We start from the raw sequence: 19,323 nt of genomic DNA on the forward strand, positions 1-19,323 counted from the left end.
CTATTCTAAATTAGCTAAACTAATAATAAGAGCTATTCGTAATGTTTAAAAATTTTAACTTTATACGTAAAGATTATAGAAAAGCTACATATCCAAACAAGGATGACAACATCCATAAAAGCGAAGCTCTGAAACGGTAGGATAAATAACATTAACACTTGTATAGTGTCAGAACTGAATAATCAGAATATAAAAGTTGAAGTAACATTGTATGTAAATTTGTTGAAAAACTGCTTGATACAAGAAAATGTTTATGGACATACTTACATTTTTAGGACTTGATAATAGAGTTGCTTTGATTACAATATTGTACTTTGTTGTACCAGGAATCACCATGCAAAGTTTAAAATCAACAGGACAATTCTAACATGCCTAAATTAAAGAAAAAAGCTATCCGTTCTGAACGGACTTACCCTAATTATAGAAAGGCTACATATCCCAAAAATATATAGATAATCCCAATAAATAAATATTATGCTTTCGATTTTTTAATGAAGCTCATTTAATTATCTCTATATTTGTGAATATAAGTATAGTATATATATAAAACTGATATAGAAAAGTAAATCAAATTGATTGGATTTCACATCTTTTTTTTTGGATTTAAGCTATTTTTGTGCTAGTATTTTGAATTCAGAGATAATGTCTTAAGGAGTGTTCTTATCGTATTTTCACAGTAACCTTCCCCAATTTTTCTAGCCCTGAGGGGCACTAATCCTACGGGGCATTCACCTAACCTAACATAACCTAAAATAATCTATCAAAAGCTACTGTAAAAATACGAGGGACTATTCCCAAATTAAGTAATGGAATAAAAAATCGCCTTTTTAACCAATTTGCTTATGTTTAATTTTGAACCAAGCTCCAAAAATTAGAGAATAAACTTAAATATTATTTAATTTGCCAGTTTGTTATATTTTTAAAAGCGAAGCTTTTCTATAATCAGGGTCGGTCCGTCCGTACGTCCGTCCGTCCGAGATATATAGCTTTTTTCGTTAATTTAGGCATGTTAGAACTATCCTATCGATTTCAAACTTTGCATGGGGATTCCTGTAGTAGTAGCAACTCTATAATCATAACCAGAATGTCCGTACTTCCATTTTAAACATGTTGATTTTTCTACTTTTTTAACAACAAATTTTTATGTGATTTAATTATCCGTTTGATCTGATTTTTGGTATATTGATTCCTGGGACAACAAAGTACAATATTATAAGCAAAGCAACTCTATAACCAAGTTCTAAAAATGTAAGTATGTCCATAAACATTATCCAGTGTCAGGCAGTTTTTCATCAAATTTACTTACAACTTTGCTTCTACTCTTATACATTTATATTCTGATTATTCAGTTCTGACACTATACAAGTATTAATGTCGGTTTGTCCTACCGTTTCAGTGCTTCGCTTTTATGGATGTTGTCATCCTTGTTTTTATACAGGTATTGATACCTATCTATTTAATTTTATAGTTTATTTGCTCTGCATGCAGAATTAACGTTATATAAATCAATAATTATTTATGGCATCGTATTACAAACAGCTTTCCGCGGATATAAAATGTACAATTATAAGATTAAACCAGATTTTGTAGCCCTGAGCTGCCGAAGGCATGACCTAAAAAAAGGTTTTATTTTTATGATTGTACATTTTTATATTCGTAGAATACTGGATATAATACGATGCTAGACATATTTTTTTTGTTGTATGGATGAGAACCCGTTCTAATCCACCGGATATTATTCGGTTTCGAATTAATACTTTATATTTATTTTTGTAAATAAAGATAAGACTTAAATGATATATTGTTTGTTTATAAGAAGAAGGATGTACAAACTAAGGTTTTCTTGCGCAGCTACTCTAAAAATCAGAAGCGCAGTGTTTAGGTTTGTGGACATAAGTCTGTGCTATAGCAGGGGAAAAGGGAATGTGATTCTGACAAACAATTAAAAATTTCCCCACAACCCCTTTTCCCTTTTCCTTCCCTTCTTAACCACTCCTCTTTAGTTACATGAAAAAAAAACTATACTTCCATCTTACTTTAAAAGGTTTCGTGATTCTTTGAGAATCGATTGTTAAAATAGCTACCCCTGGTGCTATAGAATCGAAGACACAAAAGTTAGTCGAAAATTATAACAGAATTAGAGTAAAAACATCCATAAGTAGCGAAGCATAAACAAATCATCGAGTGGACAAACTTAAAAAGTAAGTTAAAGAATAGATGTTCAGTTGTCATAACTAAGAGAATATCACGAAACGTTAAAAACAATAAGGTTTATATCGTTTTAAGCATGACCGATAGACTAGCCGATTAATTTGTATAAATCAAGAGAGTTTTCACTGTGAGTTGTTTTTCTTCAATAGTAGTCGATAAAGTCATATCTCCCACATAGCATTACGGACTGACTAACAGACATACAATGTGAATTTTTGAATAGCTTCACTTCTAAATAATTAGATAATTTTAATTATTTTTGTTTTGTTTAATTTTTATCTTTCCTCCTTTTTTGTTTCATTTGTTTAATTTAAACTTAGCAAGGATGACAACAATAACAAATAGTGCACCATAATCATTATTTACCACATCTATATTACAAAGTAGCTTGATGTCTGTCCGTCCGTCCGTCTGAAGCTTAAGATCTCGGTAACCACTGAACCGATCGGATTCTACTCTTCAGGGAATATACCTACTGGTCCTGTGATGGTTTTAGGCTCTTTTCTTGGGGGGGGGGGGGTTGTAGAAGATTTCCTTGGTTCTTATTTTTTTTTAGGGAGGGACACCCCCAACCCTCCAAAAAAATAAAAATCCTCCCCCCCCCCAAAAAAAAAAACTAAAAAAACTAAGTAGGGTAGACTAAGGATAGGGGCAAAACCGCTAGTTCCTAATATATCAAAACAGCCAAATAGATAAACATATAATTTAATTTTCCACCAAATTGCAATACAAAGACTTATGCACAAAGTGTGATATGTAATAACAAGAGGTTGCGCCGCTAGCATCTAGCGGCTCTGTATTCAAGATAGTAAGAAGGGGCCACAAATAGCCTAAAACTATCCAAAGACCTATGTGAAGCTTACCTAAAAGGTCAAACTCAATCATTTTAAAGATTATTAAAATTTTATGCTTCAGACAAAAAATTGTAATATTTTATAAACGAGGAATGATCAAAGAAAATAAAAATTTACAAAGCTCGTTTTTTTACTCCTTTCTTAAGGTCTTTCTTGGTTATCAGCCAAGTAAAGCAGTTTCTTTCAGATAGACTTATGAACATTATACATTATAGGGAAGGTTTACACGTAAAATATTTGTTATCTCAAACTGTACGCTTTCAGATATAATTTCGGGTTAAATATAACTTTAACAATCAGTTTATAACAGAATGTTAACAATTGCAGGTACTGTTTTTTTTTTCAGCTTTCTTAATAGTTATTTTTTTTATGGCCTCAAAATAAATTTTTATAATTTTCACGTCTAAAGTTACATAACATAATTTTCAATAATTTTCTAACTTATAGGCCTAAGTATGTATATTAGATCTTTTCATGAAAATACCCTTTCTCGAATTTCATTCTTCTGCTAACCTAAAAAGTTACTTTAGGGGCCTAGAAATACATGTACAAAATTTCAGCTCTTTATCTCTACTGGCGACCTAGCGCCAGGCATGTAAAATATCAACAGATAACGGTAGCACGGCGGTTTTAACAATATCTCAGTAATGTGCAGGTTTTAAGCTCTTCTGCATATTTCAATTTAAACACATATGGCCAAAGATATTATATGAACCCGGTATTAGTGTCTTAGAAATTATCTTAGTGACGTAAAAAAAATAGGATGTGTCGATACTACTAGGATTTTTAAGAATTGTTAATAAAGGCCTGAAATCAAGATTTTTTGTGCTTTTAAAAAATATTAAAAATATTTCTAAAAATTCTACATTATCTTTGCTCACTTTTAAAAAACAAAATCAACTTTTTTTTATTTTTTTTTATAAAATTATCTTTCAAAATTGAAATAAGATCTATCAGCTGATATTGTACTTCTTACATAACTCAAGAGTTGACTTACAATGTGTAAATATTTTATAGATTATTTAGCAAAATAATAAAAAACCTATATGTAATTTCGTGATTAATAATTGGCTTAATCTTACATTAAACATTGAATGATTTTAAATAATTTTCAAATATTTGCTTTTATAATTATACTTATTGTATAAACGCCTCATAAGTTAGCGCAGAATGCTATATATTTTATCACATATGAGCTATTTTTTAAGCCAGCTTTTTAGTCAAAATTTCAAACCAATAACAATTAAATCAAAAGATATTAGGTTAAAACTATATATAAACGAGAGTAAAGAAATAAGATATTGCTATCAACAACAACAAAAAAGGGTTTTGTCTAGTTTTTGGTAAAAATAACGCATATTTATCATTTTAAATTAAAGCTATCTTTTCAAGATTACATCTATAAATTCGTCTGTATTTTCTAACTTATACGTGTTACCATGAAAAATCCATTGATTTTCCATAATAATTTTATTTCTATATTAAATTTAGAGACAGCTAATTTTTCTTTAAATATAATGAGATGTTTATCAGAAATTTTTAATTAAGCATAATAATGTATATATAAAAAAGACAATTACGAATAAAAACAAAACAATCAATTATTAGATTATTTATATCAATAAATTTAACGGAATTTGAACGTAATTGTTAAAAAAGCTAGCTTAAACAGTTTTGCCATTAAAAAATAACCTTCTTTATGAATGGTACATTCTAACAAGGGTAATGATATCCAGTAGAGCAACATATTTAACAAATATGTCTTTAAATAATCAGTCTATTTAACAAATATCTTTTTAAAATGCATAAGTTATATTACCTCTCACAAGATTGTTTAGTCCTTTGACACTGTACATAATTATTATTTGATTGATCTATCCTTAATTTTTATTCATATTCAATTTTATTGTTTGTATATAAATATTTAATACCTGTATTATAATACGGTTATAATTTTTTTTTGCTATGTTTTTATAAAATAAATATCTAAGCAAATGTTACCAATTCTTATAATTATCTGGAATTGAAAAGAATTACTTTCATTCGGTTGCTAAAAAGAGGAGAAAAAGAAATGTATTGAGTCAGATAGTAGCCTTAACCTGTACAGCTTTACATTTATTTCATAGATAAATTGGAATTGAAATTAGATAAAATTATTAATTGATTTTAGATTATTAAACAAGACATGTTAGAATTATCCTATCAATTTCAAACTCTTCATGATGATTCCTATGACAGTTAGGTATAATTTAGAAAGCAACTCTATCATTGTTAACAGAAAGTCAGTACGTCCATTTAAAACATGCTTTGTGTGTTTTTTTGGCTGCTATTGAAGAAAGACTACTGAAATTTTTAGTGAAAATGTCTTTTAAGGGGTGTTTTAATGTATTTTTTTTACAGTAGCTTTTGATGGATTATTTTATGTTAGGTTAGGTGATTGCCCTGCAGGGTTAGGAAAATGGCCTCGCATGGATAGAGCCCCCCCCCCCCCCCCCCCGCAGTGGCTAGAAATAGGATAAAATCTACTGTGAAAATACCAAGAAACGTCCCTTAAGAGGCATTGTCATGAAAGGAACTATACCCAAGATATATGTGCATCTACTTAACGACTTCCAAAATTTGAGGGTGCCCTCAAGTAATCACCCCTTCCCCCCCCCCCCCCTGCATCTACTCTATACATTATTTTGTCTGTCTGACTGTCGGTCATGCTTAAAAAACCTTATTGTTGGAGAAATGTTATTTTCACGACTGCTTTTTTAGATAGCCAGCTGTAAGTTTTAGTCAAGATACCTTATATTTATACAGATCTGCTCCATATATTTATTGTCTGTCTGTCTGACAGATATACTTAAAAGGACAATTTAGTTTTAAAAGAAAAAAAATTAAAAAATGTTGGTGGTTTTTTTTTCTAAGCGCGTGAGGGTGCAGGTACCCTATCCTAAAATAGTTATAAACCTTCCCATGACCTATGACCTATGTCCCTGCAAAGGAGAAGCATATTAGTTAGGAAGATCCTTCCATATAAATAGACACACACACACAAACATTCTTTTACTTTGATATAAGGATTAGCATTTTGTTACTGTATCCTATTACTAGCGGCTACGCCTTAGAGGACTCTTGGGGCACTTGAGGAGGAGAGAGTCCAATTTAATAAACCAATTTATTTTTCTAGATTTTAAAAGAAAAAGACAAACAAACAAACAAAGAGACAGACAAACAGACATCCTGTTACTTTATTATATCCTATTATATAAATTAGTAAGCTAAGCTTTTTTTGACTGTAGCAACGGATCTTGTTAACCGCTGAACCTAATGGGTTCTTCTTTACAGTGAAGCTTATTATAGGTATAGAGAAGTTTATAACTATTTAGGAAGAGGGCTCTCCACTCTCAAAAAAAAATAACACTTAGAAAAAAAGTACCATCTCCGCAATTTTACTTCTTTGTTTTAAAACTTAAATTGAAAATTGGAAGAATGAACTTTCCCCCTTACCACCCTAAAAGCTTCTAGTGATGTTACTGCTAGTGATAATATATTATAGTTTTTATCAACATAATATGCGGATTTTAAGAAAAATTTAATCAAATATGCGGACTTTTTTCAACCTTTTTTTGACAACATTTATTAGACATATTAGAATTATACTATTGATTTCAAATTTTGCACGGAAGTATGTCCTTTTACTGTATGCTATATTTACGCAATTTTGCAACAAATTTATGTGCAATTTCATTTAGACTTCAAAATTAATATTCTGCTTATTAAGTTCTGACACTCTAGCTATTGTGCGTTTGTTCTACCTTCTGATTTTTGTGCTTCGTTTTTATGGATGTTGTCATCCTTGTCTAGAAAATACAAATTTATTAATCTATGGTAGAAAGTACAGAGAGTATAAATTATTTCCTACATTTTCTTTATCAATTATCAATTATCAATCACCTCTATTATCCATCTCTTTTTTAGGGGTTACCTTTCCCACCTCCCCTCTAATCCCTCGTTTTTAGTTACGTCACTAAGATAATTTCTAAGACACTAATACCGGGTTCTATTATATCCAAAAAATCTTTTGTCAAAGTCTACTCTACACCTAGCGCCAGTCAGTTTTCTAAAATCATGCATTTTATACCTGTGAAAAATGAAATCGCCAGCGCTAGGTGTAGAGTAGACTTTGACAAAAGATTTTTGGGATATCATATCTTAGGCCTTATGTGTTTAAGTTGAAATATGCAGAACACCTAAATTCACCTTCCAAGCCATTCTCTATGCATTTTAAATTTTTTAATGAAATAACGGGATTTCAAAACTGCCTTTTGAAAAGGCCTAAAAAGTATCTTTTTTTGTTCCTTTTTTCACTGTTTATAGTTACAACTTATTAAGATATTATTCTCAGTTAAAAAAAAATTGGCGCTTCCAGCACCTAAACCGGCAAAAACAGGCAGTTAAACTTCTGTACCCCTACTTAACCCCCTAACAGACCCCCCCTCTATCTCGGCTCCTGTTACAGCTAGAGACGTAAAACTTTTTTCTGGTGGTTATGTGTATTTTTAGAGAAAATTACTTTTCTAGTCATAGTGGTCAGACCGCTCCTTATCCGTTTTTTAGCGGCCAGCCGCTAAATATTAAAACTGCTGTAGAGCAGCCAATTTTAAAGCTAAGAAAACCAAATTTTATGATGAACTATTATTTTTTATAACAAACAAATACCTTTTCTGACCATTGCCGAAAAACGACAAATAACGGAAACCGCCAATTTTGGCGGTAAAATGGCGGTTGGCGGCGCTAAATAATATTTTTTTTCTGTTTATAGTTACAATTTATTAAGGTATTATTCTCAGTTAAAAAAAAATTGGCGCTTCCAGCACCAAAACCGGCAAAAACAGGCAGTTAAACTTCTGTACCCCTACTTAACCCCCTAACAGACCCCCCCCCTCTATCTCGGCTCCTGTTACAGATAGAGACGTAATACTTTTTTCTGGTGGTTCATGTTTATTTTTAGAGAAAATTACTTTTTCTAGTCATAGCGGTCAGACCGCTCCTTATCCGCTTTTTAGCAGCCAGCCGCTAAATATTAAAACTGCTGTAGAGCAGCCAATTTTAAAGCTAGGAAAACCAAATTTTACAACAAACTATAATTTTTTATAACAAAAAAATACCTTTTCTGACCATCACCAAAAAACGACTAATAACGGAAACCGCCAATTTTGGCGGTAAAATGGGGGTTGGCGGCGATAATTAATATTTTTATCTGTTTATGATCACAATAAAAGACTTCATACAAAAATTTGCTGATTAAGACCCGGAAAGTGGCAACACAGTTAATTGTTGAAACTAATGTAATAGATTTTTATTTTAGTCAGATGCCAGACGCAGGCAATTAAATAAATTAATATTTAGAAATAGGAAAGAAAACAAAGTCATTCCTAATTAGGACAGAAGTCACTGGAACTTGATCTGATCAAATTCTTACAAAACATAGCAAATTCTTGCAAAACATAGCAAATTCTTGCAAAACATAGCAAATTCTTGCAAAACTTAGCTTTTCTGTCCTTCACATAGCTAATTCTTGCAAAACATAGCAAATTCTTGCAAAACATAGCAAATTCAAAACAAGGACAGAAAAGCTAAGTTTTCTAAGAATTTGCTATGTTTTGTAAGAATTTGCTATGTTTTGCAAGAATTTGCTATGTTTTGTAAAAATTTGCTATGTTTTGCAAGAATTTGCTATGTTTTGTAAGAATTTGCTATGTTTTGCAAGAATTTGCTATGTTTTGTAAGAATTTGCTATGTTTTGCAAAAATTTGCTATGTTTTGCAAGAATTAGCTATGTGAAGGACAAAAAAGCTAAGTTTTTCAATAATTTGCTAAGTTTTGCAAGAATTTGCTATGTTTTGCAAGAATTTGCTATGTTTTGTAAGAATTTGCTATGTGAAGGACAGAAAAGCTAAGTTTTCCAATAATTTGCAATGTTTTGCAAGAATTTGCTAAGTTTTGCAAGAATTTGCTATGTTTTGCAAGAATTTGCTATGTGTTGCTAGAATTTGCTATGTGAAGGACAGAAAAGCTAAGTTTTCCAATATTTTGCTATGTGATGGACCAAAAACCAATTTTATGCAAGATTTTGCTATGTGAAGGATCAAAAAGCTAGGTTTTGTGAGGTGAAGGGAGGCTACATATGTCCTCAATCTTGCAAAATCTTTGTTAAGGGAGGCATGTTATGCCCTTCATCTAACAAATTCTCACATAAGGAAGGCTACTTATGTCCTTCCTAGGAAGGTGACTTCTGTCCTAATTTAGGAATGACTTTGTTTTCTTTCCATGATCCTAGAAATATTATCAATTTGTTTACAAAGGGTTAAAAACAAAATCAAAATATACAAATCTAATTATTAAAAACATCAAGATGATCTTTTCCATCCTATTACATATTATCTTTCTTATTTTCCTTTTCAAATGCAAGATGTATTTTCAAAATTTAACTGTTGATAGAAAGATTCTGGATCATGGACAGAAAACAAAGTTGCTGGTGATTCTTATGTGCTAGTATGCATAAAATGACTTTAGAAATGTCTTCTGATTTTAGTTGAAAGGTGGATACAATAAGTGAAGGACCTATTTTTATAGTATCTAACAAAAAAAAGTTTATAATCAGTGATAGTGAGAAAAATTGTGTCTATGGTTGTCTTTATATAAACTTTTGTAAAATATTTAATATTAAGTGTAAAAAAATAATTGTAGTAATATTACCATTCTCCCCTTCAAGGACGTCCAATGTGTTTATTAGGCAGGGGGGGGGGGGAGGATATTTTATTTAGGGGGGATAACAGAATGTCTGTTTTTATGTCTCTCTGTACTGAAGGATCTCACTAACTGCTGAACTGATATGGTTCCCCATAACAGGGTAGCTTCTCTTAGGTCCTGGGAAGGTTTATAACTAATTTGGGGGAGGGTAACACCACCTTCCCAAGAACTTGAAAATCTAGGAATCATTCTGATTTGACACACAAAAAGTGTAGAAAAGTATGAATAAATATATATGATTGATCACATGGTACCTTCTGAATAAATTTTGACAAATAATATAAAAATGAGAGACAACAAAACTTATGTAGTTATAAAAAATAATAGTTCGTCATAAAATTTGGTTTTCTTAGATAAAAATATTAATTAGCGCCGCCAACCGCCATTTTACTGCCAAAATTGGCGGTTTCCGTTATTTGTCGTTTTTTGGCGATGGTCAGAAAGGTTATTTTTTTGTTATAAAAAATAATAGTTTGTCGTAAAATTTGGTTCTCTTAGCTTTAAAATTGGCTGCTCTACAGCAGTTTTAATATTTAGCGGCTGGCTGCTAAAAAGCGGATAAGGAGCAGTCTGACCGCTATGACTAGAAAAAGTAATTTTCTCTAAAAATAAACATGAACCACCAGAAAAAAAGTATTACGTCTCTATCTGTAACAGGAGCCGAGATAGAGGGGGGGGGGACTGTTAGGGGGTTAAGTAGGGGTACAGAAGTTTAACTGCCTGTTTTTGCTGGTTTTGGTGCTGGAAGCGCCATTTTTTTTTTAACTAAGAATAATATCTTAATAAATTGTAACTATAAACAGATAAAAATATTATTTAGCGCTGCCAACTGCCATTTTACCGCCAAAATTGGCGGTTTCCGTTATTTGTCGTTTTTCGGCGATGGTCAGAAAAGGTATTTTTTTGTTATAAAAAATAATAGTTTGTCATAAAATTTGGTTTTCTTAGCTTTAAAATTGGCTGCTCTACAGCAGTTTTAATATTTAATGGCTGGCCGCTAAAAAGCGGATAAGGAGCGGTCTGACCGCTATGACTAGAAAAGTAATTTTCTCTAAAAATACACATAACCACCAGAAAAAAGTTTTACGTCTCTAGCTGTAACAGGAGCCGAGATAGAGGGGGGGTCTGTTAGGGGGTTAAGTAGGGGTACAGAAGTTTAACTGCCTGTTTTTGCCGGTTTTGGTGCTGGAAGCGCCAATTTTTTTTAAACTGAGAATAATATCTTAATAAGTTGTAACTATAAACAGTGAAAAAAGGGACAAAAAAAGATACTTTTTAGGCCTTTTCAAAAGGCAGTTTTGAAATCCCGTTATTTCATTAAAAAATTTAAAATGCATAGAGAATGGCTTGGAAGGTGAATTTAGGTGTTCTGCATATTTCAATTTAAACATATAAGGCCAAAGATATGATATCCCAAAAATCTTTTGTCAAAGTCTACTCTACACCTAGCGCTGGCGATTTCATTTTTCACAGGTATAAAATGCATGATTTTAGAAAACTGACTGGCGCTAGGTGTAGAGTAGACTTTCTTTGACAAAAGATTTTTTGGATATAATATCTTTGGCCTTATATGTTTAAATTGAAATATGCAGAAGAGCTTAAAACCTGCACATTACTGAGATATTGTTAAAACCGCCGTGCTACCGTTATCTGTTGATATTTTACATGCCTGGCGCTAGGTCGCCAGTAGAGATAAAGAGCTGAAATTTTGTACATGTATTTCTAGGCCCCTAAAGTAACTTTTTAGGTTAGCAGAAGAATGAAATTCGAGAATGGGTATTTTCATGAAAAGATCTAATGTATATTAAATTAGCGAGACAGTAAATTTGTTTTTACCATTAAAAATAAAAAGTTTCCTTAATCCCTCATTTAGTCGAGATAAAAAGATCCCATATAAATTCTCATTAGGGTACAATTTTACCTAATGTCATATCCAACAGAAAATCTGTGCTATAAACTTCAGTTTAATCAACAGATCTATAGTATATATGCATATACAGACAACTACTTCCCTTCCTTTTTCAAAGACCTCTTTCGTCTGCCTCTGAATTATTTTCTGCTACTTGGCTTTGTTAATATATTCGACACCATTGGCAGATTTTCAATGACCCAATAGAAAGGTTGCACAAGGTTGATGGGGAGATACAGTTATTGAACCCTTTCTCCCCCTAGTGTTTTACTCTAATGTTTGATCAGTCCTGCTATTTTCATTCTATTTTCCAGGTTTGGTTGTTTTGTTGGCGGCCATTTCAAATGCCAACTATTTGGGTTCTATTCCCTTTGGTAAGAAAACTTATTTCATATTTGATTTGTGTTTTTTTATTCATTTTGTAGAATCATCCTATTGTGCCTAATAAAAAATTGACGTCATACAATACAAATGACCAATAATAGGCCAGTATAAATTGTAATCGACCAATGGTAAAATATATATACTGGCCTTCTTTCTTTGGTCATTTGCATTATATGACGTCAATTTTTTATACAATACAATTGACCAATGATAGGCCAGTATAAATTGTAATCGACCAATGGTAAAATATATACTGGCCTTCTTTCGTTGGTCTTTTGCATTATATGACGTAAATTTTTTTATACAATACAAATGACCAATGATAGGCCAGCATACATTATAACCGACCAATGGCAAAATATATACTGGCCTATTATTGGTCATTTGTATTGTATATGACGTCATTTTTTATTAGACACTATTTTTGTAGAACATTTTGTTTGAAATATTATAAAAATTATTGCATATTCAGATAAATTTCTTAAATAAATAGAACGTTTGTAGCCGATTTAACAAATAAATGCAAAAAAAACTTTTGAAAACCGTTGTTTATCTTATTTTTAAACGGATCTTAAATATAATTATTCATAGAGGGAATAGGAGAGGCGCACATAGTTATCCCATCCTGGGCTGGTAATAATGTTAACATCATGGAGAATGGGTTTTCTCTTCACGGGGGTGGAATGCTCACTTTTGCCAGGTAAAGACAATCTTATTACAATAACGAAATTAATTAGGTAAAAAACACACAAAACCGTTACGTGGTTTTCAGCTGTCGTTGAGGGGCAACATATAATAAAATAGAAGACCTCTCCATTTGCCCCCAAAGTATTATATTTCACTTTTTGGTTATACCTCATACCTGGGTAAACACAAATGAATTAACATGCATGGTCGAAAAGGTGCAAGGTTCGAACCTTTACCAAACACAGCGACATAAAACTTATCACTATTCAAATTTTAGATTTTCAGACAAAAGTTGTGCAATCAAAATCTTGGTTGTCTAAAGGGTATTTGTCGGCGTAATCATGCATCTCTTTACCATGAGTAAAAAAATCATATTTTATTCAATATTCATTTCTTCGTGTTTATAATTTTAACAATCGTTCGCCGACTTAAGACATTTGCTAATAGTAGCTTAAAGTTTTAGGCACAATACCAGCTGAGTATCCACAAATTCCCCAATAGTAGCTGAGTATCCACACATATTTCCCAAGAGTAGTTGAATATCCACACTTTTACCCTATGGTAGTTGAATATCCACAATAGTTTCCTATTGGTATTTTCATTATATTCTTTCATAATGCTGATTCCCATGGCAATAAAGCACATTAATGCAAGCAATTCATAACTATCATTTAACTTTAATACAGATTTAGGAACCAAATATTGAAAAACCATAAAAGCGAAGATCTGAAATGAAAGGACAAACTAACATTAACAGGATAAGAATGCATAAGTCTATATAAAATTATTGTAATTATAGTAAATTTGTTGCAAATTTGCTTAAGTATATGCTACTGTTTAAGGGCATAAGGGCATAAGGGGAGTTTAGTCGTATTTTCTTCTGATAGATTTTTTTAGGTTAGGTTAGGTAATGTGATTGCCCCGCAGGGTAAGGAAATTGAAATTAGTAAGGAAATTTGTTGCAGCACCCAGTAGGGCCTAGAATTAGGAGAAAATCTACTGTGAAAATACGACGAAATGCCCCTTAAAAGGCCTTGTCAAGAAAGAGACTATATATAAAACTTCTTGACAAAGGTAGTTTAATGAAAGATCATACACTTTAAGGCAGTTAAAGTTAATCTTCTGGTAAAACTAACCCCCAGTCCTCTCAACTTATTTCAAAAAAAGGAAGGAGGGGGGGGGGGGGGTTGAGTATAAGTGTTCAACTGACACTTTGTGGAAAAGCACCAACTTCCTGATACAACATTTACATTTATCAATTTCTGAAACATATATTTAACTAACTAATGCTAATATTTAATATTTTACGATATTGCCTAAATAATTCAAATAATAAATTTTGATTTTTAAGTGGAAAATTTGAGGATTTATCAGACCCGGCGAACTACCTACAACTGGATTTGAATGATAAAGTTCTTGAATACACTGTGGATATAAGCAAGGTAGGGTTTTTTAACTCTCAATGGTTGGGGGAGGGGGTTGAATGCCGCCCCCTTTGTTTATTGTCTAATTTGATTTGTTAAAGATAGGAGACTATAAGTAATTGGCTTTTTGGAGATTTTTTAATGTTACCATCATGGTAGGCACAGGATGCCAGCAAACAACTCTAGTTTATTAACTCTATTATCCCGGAACCTTTTTGTTGTAATGGTAATGCCTGGCTAACTATAATACCTACAAACACTCTAGTTTATTAACTCTATTGTCCAGGTACCCTGTTGTTGTAATGATGCTGCCTGGCTAACTATAATACCTACAAACACTCTAGTGTATTAACTCTATTGTCCAGGTACCTTGTGGTTGTAAAGGTGCTGCCTGGCTAACTATAATACCTACAAACACTCTAGTTTATTAACTCTATTATCCAGGTACCTTGTGGTTGTACTGGAGCTGCTTGGCGAACTATAATACCTACAAACACTCTAATTTATTAACTCTATTATCCAGGTACCTTGTGGTTGTAATGGAGCTGCATGGCTAACAACTATGCCTGCAAACACTCTAGTTTATTAACTCTTTTATCCAGGTACCTTGTGGTTGTAATGGTGCTGCATGGCTAACTATAATACCTACAAAAACTCTAGTTTATTAACTCTATTATCCAGGTACCTTGTGGTTGTAATGGAGCTGCCTGGCTAACAACTATGCCTGCAAACAAACAGGATACTAATGGTGAATATTACTGCGATGCTCAGGTTAAAATTGTAATTAAATGTTAATTTTTGTACTAGAAAAAATGCTTAAGCTAACCAACGTATGTTTAGTATTGTTGAGTAGCGGGACAAAGTGTTTAAATAATCATCCATGTGATGTAATAATGAGGGTTGATAAGAGGAGAAGTGGAAAAGAAAACCCATAAAAAAGAGATGGATAATCCCCCATTTTTATGACGTTACATGGCTGATTTTTGAGACACTTTGTCTCGCTTCATTGTTGATGACTTTATATGTTGCGCTGCACATTTAATTGTCCTTGTTATTTTTTTTATAGTTTATAAATGGAAATTGGTGCCCTGAGTACGATCTTCTAGAGTCAAACCAATACATAATGGCAACAACTGTACATACTTGCACAGGTAAAATTAGGGTCATCCCAAAAAACGCCCCCCATCTCAAAAAAGTTCATATTAACTCTATTAAGATTTTTTAAAAGGCTGAAATAATCAATTAAATATTTATATGTAAAATGCAGTAAAATGCAAAAAAAAGTATTTTTTTCAGGTGATGAAGAAAATGGATATTCTAATTGTGATAGAGGTGGATGTAATGTACGTTTCGGTTTAGATTACATTATTTGATATATATTAGTTCTGAATTTAATAAGCATATCTAATAATCTGTTTGTCTGTGGTCAGAGAAAGATCTCGCTAACCGCTAAACCGCTTAAAAATTAATCCCCATTTTTTGCTTTGTGTTTTAATTACTAAAATTATAGTTGAGGGTCGGTTTTCTCTCCCCTTCACTGTTGTGCCTCTAGAGGCCTGTAGTGGAATAGAAATAGGCGGCTGGTGAGACCTGTAGATTAACATAATTTGGTTTGTAGATACTTTTCCCAAAAATTGCCCAGCGAGCACAGAACCCATCTCCCTTATTCTAACTCTGTACCCAATATTACCTAACCTAACTAAAATTTTTAAAAATGTAAAAAAAACCTTCCTACTTATTTTTAATATGAGATGGGGGATTCTGTGCTTGCTATGCACTTTTGGGAAAACCTTCCATAATTTTCTTGTTTGTTTCAGGGCAAATCCTATGATACTGACCCTACACTCCTTGGACCTGGTGAGGCATATACTATTAATACTCTCAAGCCATTCACAGTCTCTCATAGACAGGTAGCATTTAAAAAAAAAATCTTTATTATACAAAATAATTATCTTTTCAGTATTGCTTTGAAAAAGATTAATGTCCGCTGGATTAGAACTTCTTTGTAATACTGGAAAAACCATGTATATTAGCATTAAATCACAGACAATTTTTTACAAATATCAAAAAAAATAAAAACAATTTTTCATCTTATTACCCGCGTTAAGTTGTCTATAATACGAAGCGCTATATAACCATTATGTCTGTTATTTTCAAATATTTTTAGGTCTGCTTTATTAAAATCAATGAAAAAATAGGCGACATAAATTTTTCTGTATTTACTTATAGTTTGTATATAATCTAAAATTATAATGACCTGAAAAAGTTTTTATTCTTTTTATGTGGCCTCTACAAGAGGATTTCAATTAGGCATCAAATGTTTTGTCTTTGCATATCTGCTGAGCCATAATACATTTTCTTATTAGGATTTGATTGTAATTACATTTTTCAAAGTAAAAGATAGTTGAGAAAATCTAACTAGAAATCTATCTAGGGTCTAGTTCCCTGTTAAGCAAATCAAGTTTTTTTAGTTCATAAACCTTTGGATCAAGTTAAGCAAAGTGTGCCAATAACTTTTTTTGGTATACTTTGTTTTACTTGTCAGAACATTGGCCTCACTTGCTTTGCCTTACTTGTTGTGTTTTTCATACTCTGCTTAACTTGATCCAAATTGTCTTTAGAATTCCGAGACCGTTAGTGTAACACTAAGTCAAGATGGTAAAACAGGACAATTCAAATCCTGTACTGATCCTGCTTATATTAGGTAAGTAGATACTTGGTCAGGTAGATAATTTACATCCTGTAATAATCCTGATGTTAATAGGTAAGTAGATACATGGTCAGATAGCTAATTTACATTCTGTAGTAATCTTGATGTTAATATGTAAGTAGATACATTGTCAGGTAGCTAATTTACATCCTGAAATTATCCTGTAGTTAATATGTAAATAGATACATGGTCAGGTAGCTAATTTACATCCTGTAATGCTTTTGTAGTCAATAGATACATAGGCAGGTAGCTAATTTACAACCTGTGTAATGATCCTCATGTTAATAGGTAAGTAGATGCATGGTCAGGTAGCTAATTTACATCCTGTAATGATCCTGATGTTAATAGAAAAGTAGATACATAGTCAGGTAGATAATTTACATCCTGTAATAATTCTGATGTTAATAGGTAAGTAGATACATAGTCAGGTAGCTAATCTACATCCTGTAATGATCCTGATGTTAACAGGTAAGTAGATACATAGTCAGGTAGATAATTTACATCCTGTAATGATCCAGTAGTCAATAGTAAAGTAGATACATAGTCAAGTAGCTAATTTACATCCTGTAATGATCCTGATTATAATAGGTAATTAGATACATGGTCAGGTAGCTAATTTACATCCTATAAAAATAATGCTGTTATTAGGTAAGTATACATTTTGAGGTAGCTAATTTACATTCTGTAATAATCCTGATGTTAATAGGTAAGTAGATACATGGTCAGGTAGCTAATTTACATCCTGTAATAATCCTGTAGTCAATATAATAATTTGGTTCCTCTTTTAACATTCTTTTCTCTCACTATTAATATTTGTAGTGAGATGAGTGAAACCTACAACGCCATGTCCTTCGTGGCCAGCCTCTGGGGAGGTGGAGGCATTGACATGTCCTGGTTGGATGGAGTTACAGGATGTACAGAAAACTGTGATATCAGCCAGGTATAATATGTGTTTGTCTGTTTGTTCATCTGTTAGTATTGTTATTCCCTGTTTAAAAGAGTGTATGTCCTTCGTGGCCAGTCTCTGAGGAGGTGGAGGCATTGACATGCCTTGGTTGGATGGAGTTACAGGATATACAGAAAACTGTGATATCAGCCAGGTGTAATTTGTGTATGTCTGTGTGTCTGTCTATCTGTTGGTTTTGATATGTCTTTGTTGGAGGTATCTAAGACTGTATAGGCGTCCAAGGGGGGGGGTAATGGGGCGATTACCCCCCCCAAAATAAAAAGCTTGGACGCCCCTGTAAGACTGTGTCTGTCTGTGTGTCTGTCTATCTGTCCATATTTACATGTCCATGGATGGAGAAACAGGATGTACAGAGAACTGTGATATCAGCCAGGTATAATATGTTTATGTCTGTCTGTCCATCTGTCCGTACTTTTATTCCCTGTTTAAAAGAGTGTATGCCCTTCGTGGCCAGCCTCTGGGGAGGTGGAGGCATTGACATGACCTGGTTGGATGGAGTTACTGGATGTATAGAGAACTGTGATATCAGCCAGGTATAATTTGTGTATGTCTGTCTGTCCATCTGTCAGTATTGTTATTCATGTTTAATCAATGTCTGTCTGTGAGTGAAAAAGAATGTATATTGAACTCTACAAGCCAGGTATATTGCATGCATGTCTGAACCACTATCTTTATGTTTGGACGAAGCTTAGTTTCATGTGTGACGTCATATAAATACGTTTAAAAAGGAAGGAGAAGTGGGAAAGGAAACCCCTTAAAAAGAGATGAACAATAGACGTATTTTTATGACGTCTCACATGACACTTTAGGCTTCGTCTATGTTCGTCTGTCAGTATCTGTCCATTTGTCGGCATGTATTTGTGTATTTTTTGTGTAGTTACAGTATTTAAAAAAAAATATTCAAGTATAATTTTTGCCTGTCTATCTGTTTGTTTTGATCAGTCCATATAAAATCCATATATTTATATTTTAGGCGAGCATAACCTTCTCTAACTTTGTATTGAAAGAGGACATGTAAACTAAAGAACCAAGCAATAGAAGAAAGATTTATTTAATTGATTTCCATGTTTGTTTTCTAATAAATTTTTAACGAGCATTTCTTCTTATAAACAAAAAAAACTTTATAACTCTAATACAAACTAGGATGACAGCATCTATAAAAGAAAATTCAACAAATTTGAAAAAATGGGTATTCGCAAATTCATTGTTGTTGTGCTTCTAATAGGACTTATTTATATTTTAAGAACTGATTATAGAAATGCTTTGCTTCAATCAATGCGCTAGATATTCCAAGGTATCAATGTTATTAATTTTTAAGCCTCAATTTAAAACCCGTTTGGAAGACTGGAAATTTTTTGTGTTAAAAACAGATCGGT

At 32.4% G+C, this 19,323-nt stretch overlaps 1 protein-coding gene across 1 annotated transcript; it reads left to right on the plus strand.

Annotated features, from left to right (window-relative positions):
* The first annotated feature begins 3,309 nt into the window (after nucleotides 1-3,309).
* On the plus strand, nucleotides 3,310-19,043 carry LOC145329331 (uncharacterized). The gene is made up of 11 exons (XM_080173390.1): nucleotides 3,310-3,392; nucleotides 12,090-12,149; nucleotides 12,751-12,859; nucleotides 14,198-14,288; nucleotides 14,952-15,041; nucleotides 15,337-15,421; nucleotides 15,567-15,613; nucleotides 16,088-16,180; nucleotides 16,892-16,974; nucleotides 17,800-17,920; nucleotides 18,921-19,043. The coding sequence occupies exons 1-11, from the start codon at nucleotides 3,377-3,379 to the stop codon at nucleotides 18,963-18,965; spliced, it is 840 nt and encodes a 279-aa protein (XP_080029516.1). The 5' UTR covers nucleotides 3,310-3,376; the 3' UTR covers nucleotides 18,966-19,043.
* Nucleotides 19,044-19,323: the final 280 nt, after the last annotated feature.

This window comes from Acartia tonsa, chromosome 10 (assembly GCF_053477335.1).
Source record: "Acartia tonsa isolate MP-2025a chromosome 10, ASM5347733v1, whole genome shotgun sequence".
NCBI classification, from domain to species: Eukaryota; Metazoa; Arthropoda; class Copepoda; order Calanoida; family Acartiidae; genus Acartia; species Acartia tonsa.

Excerpts from the sequence above, each read along its gene's own strand:
- LOC145329331 (XM_080173390.1), top strand. Across the intron at positions 16,181-16,891 it reads TCACAGTCTCTCATAGACAG|AATTCCGAGACCGTTAGTGT; the intron begins GTAGCATTTAAA and ends AATTGTCTTTAG. Across the intron at positions 16,975-17,799 it reads ACTGATCCTGCTTATATTAG|TGAGATGAGTGAAACCTACA; the intron begins GTAAGTAGATAC and ends TAATATTTGTAG.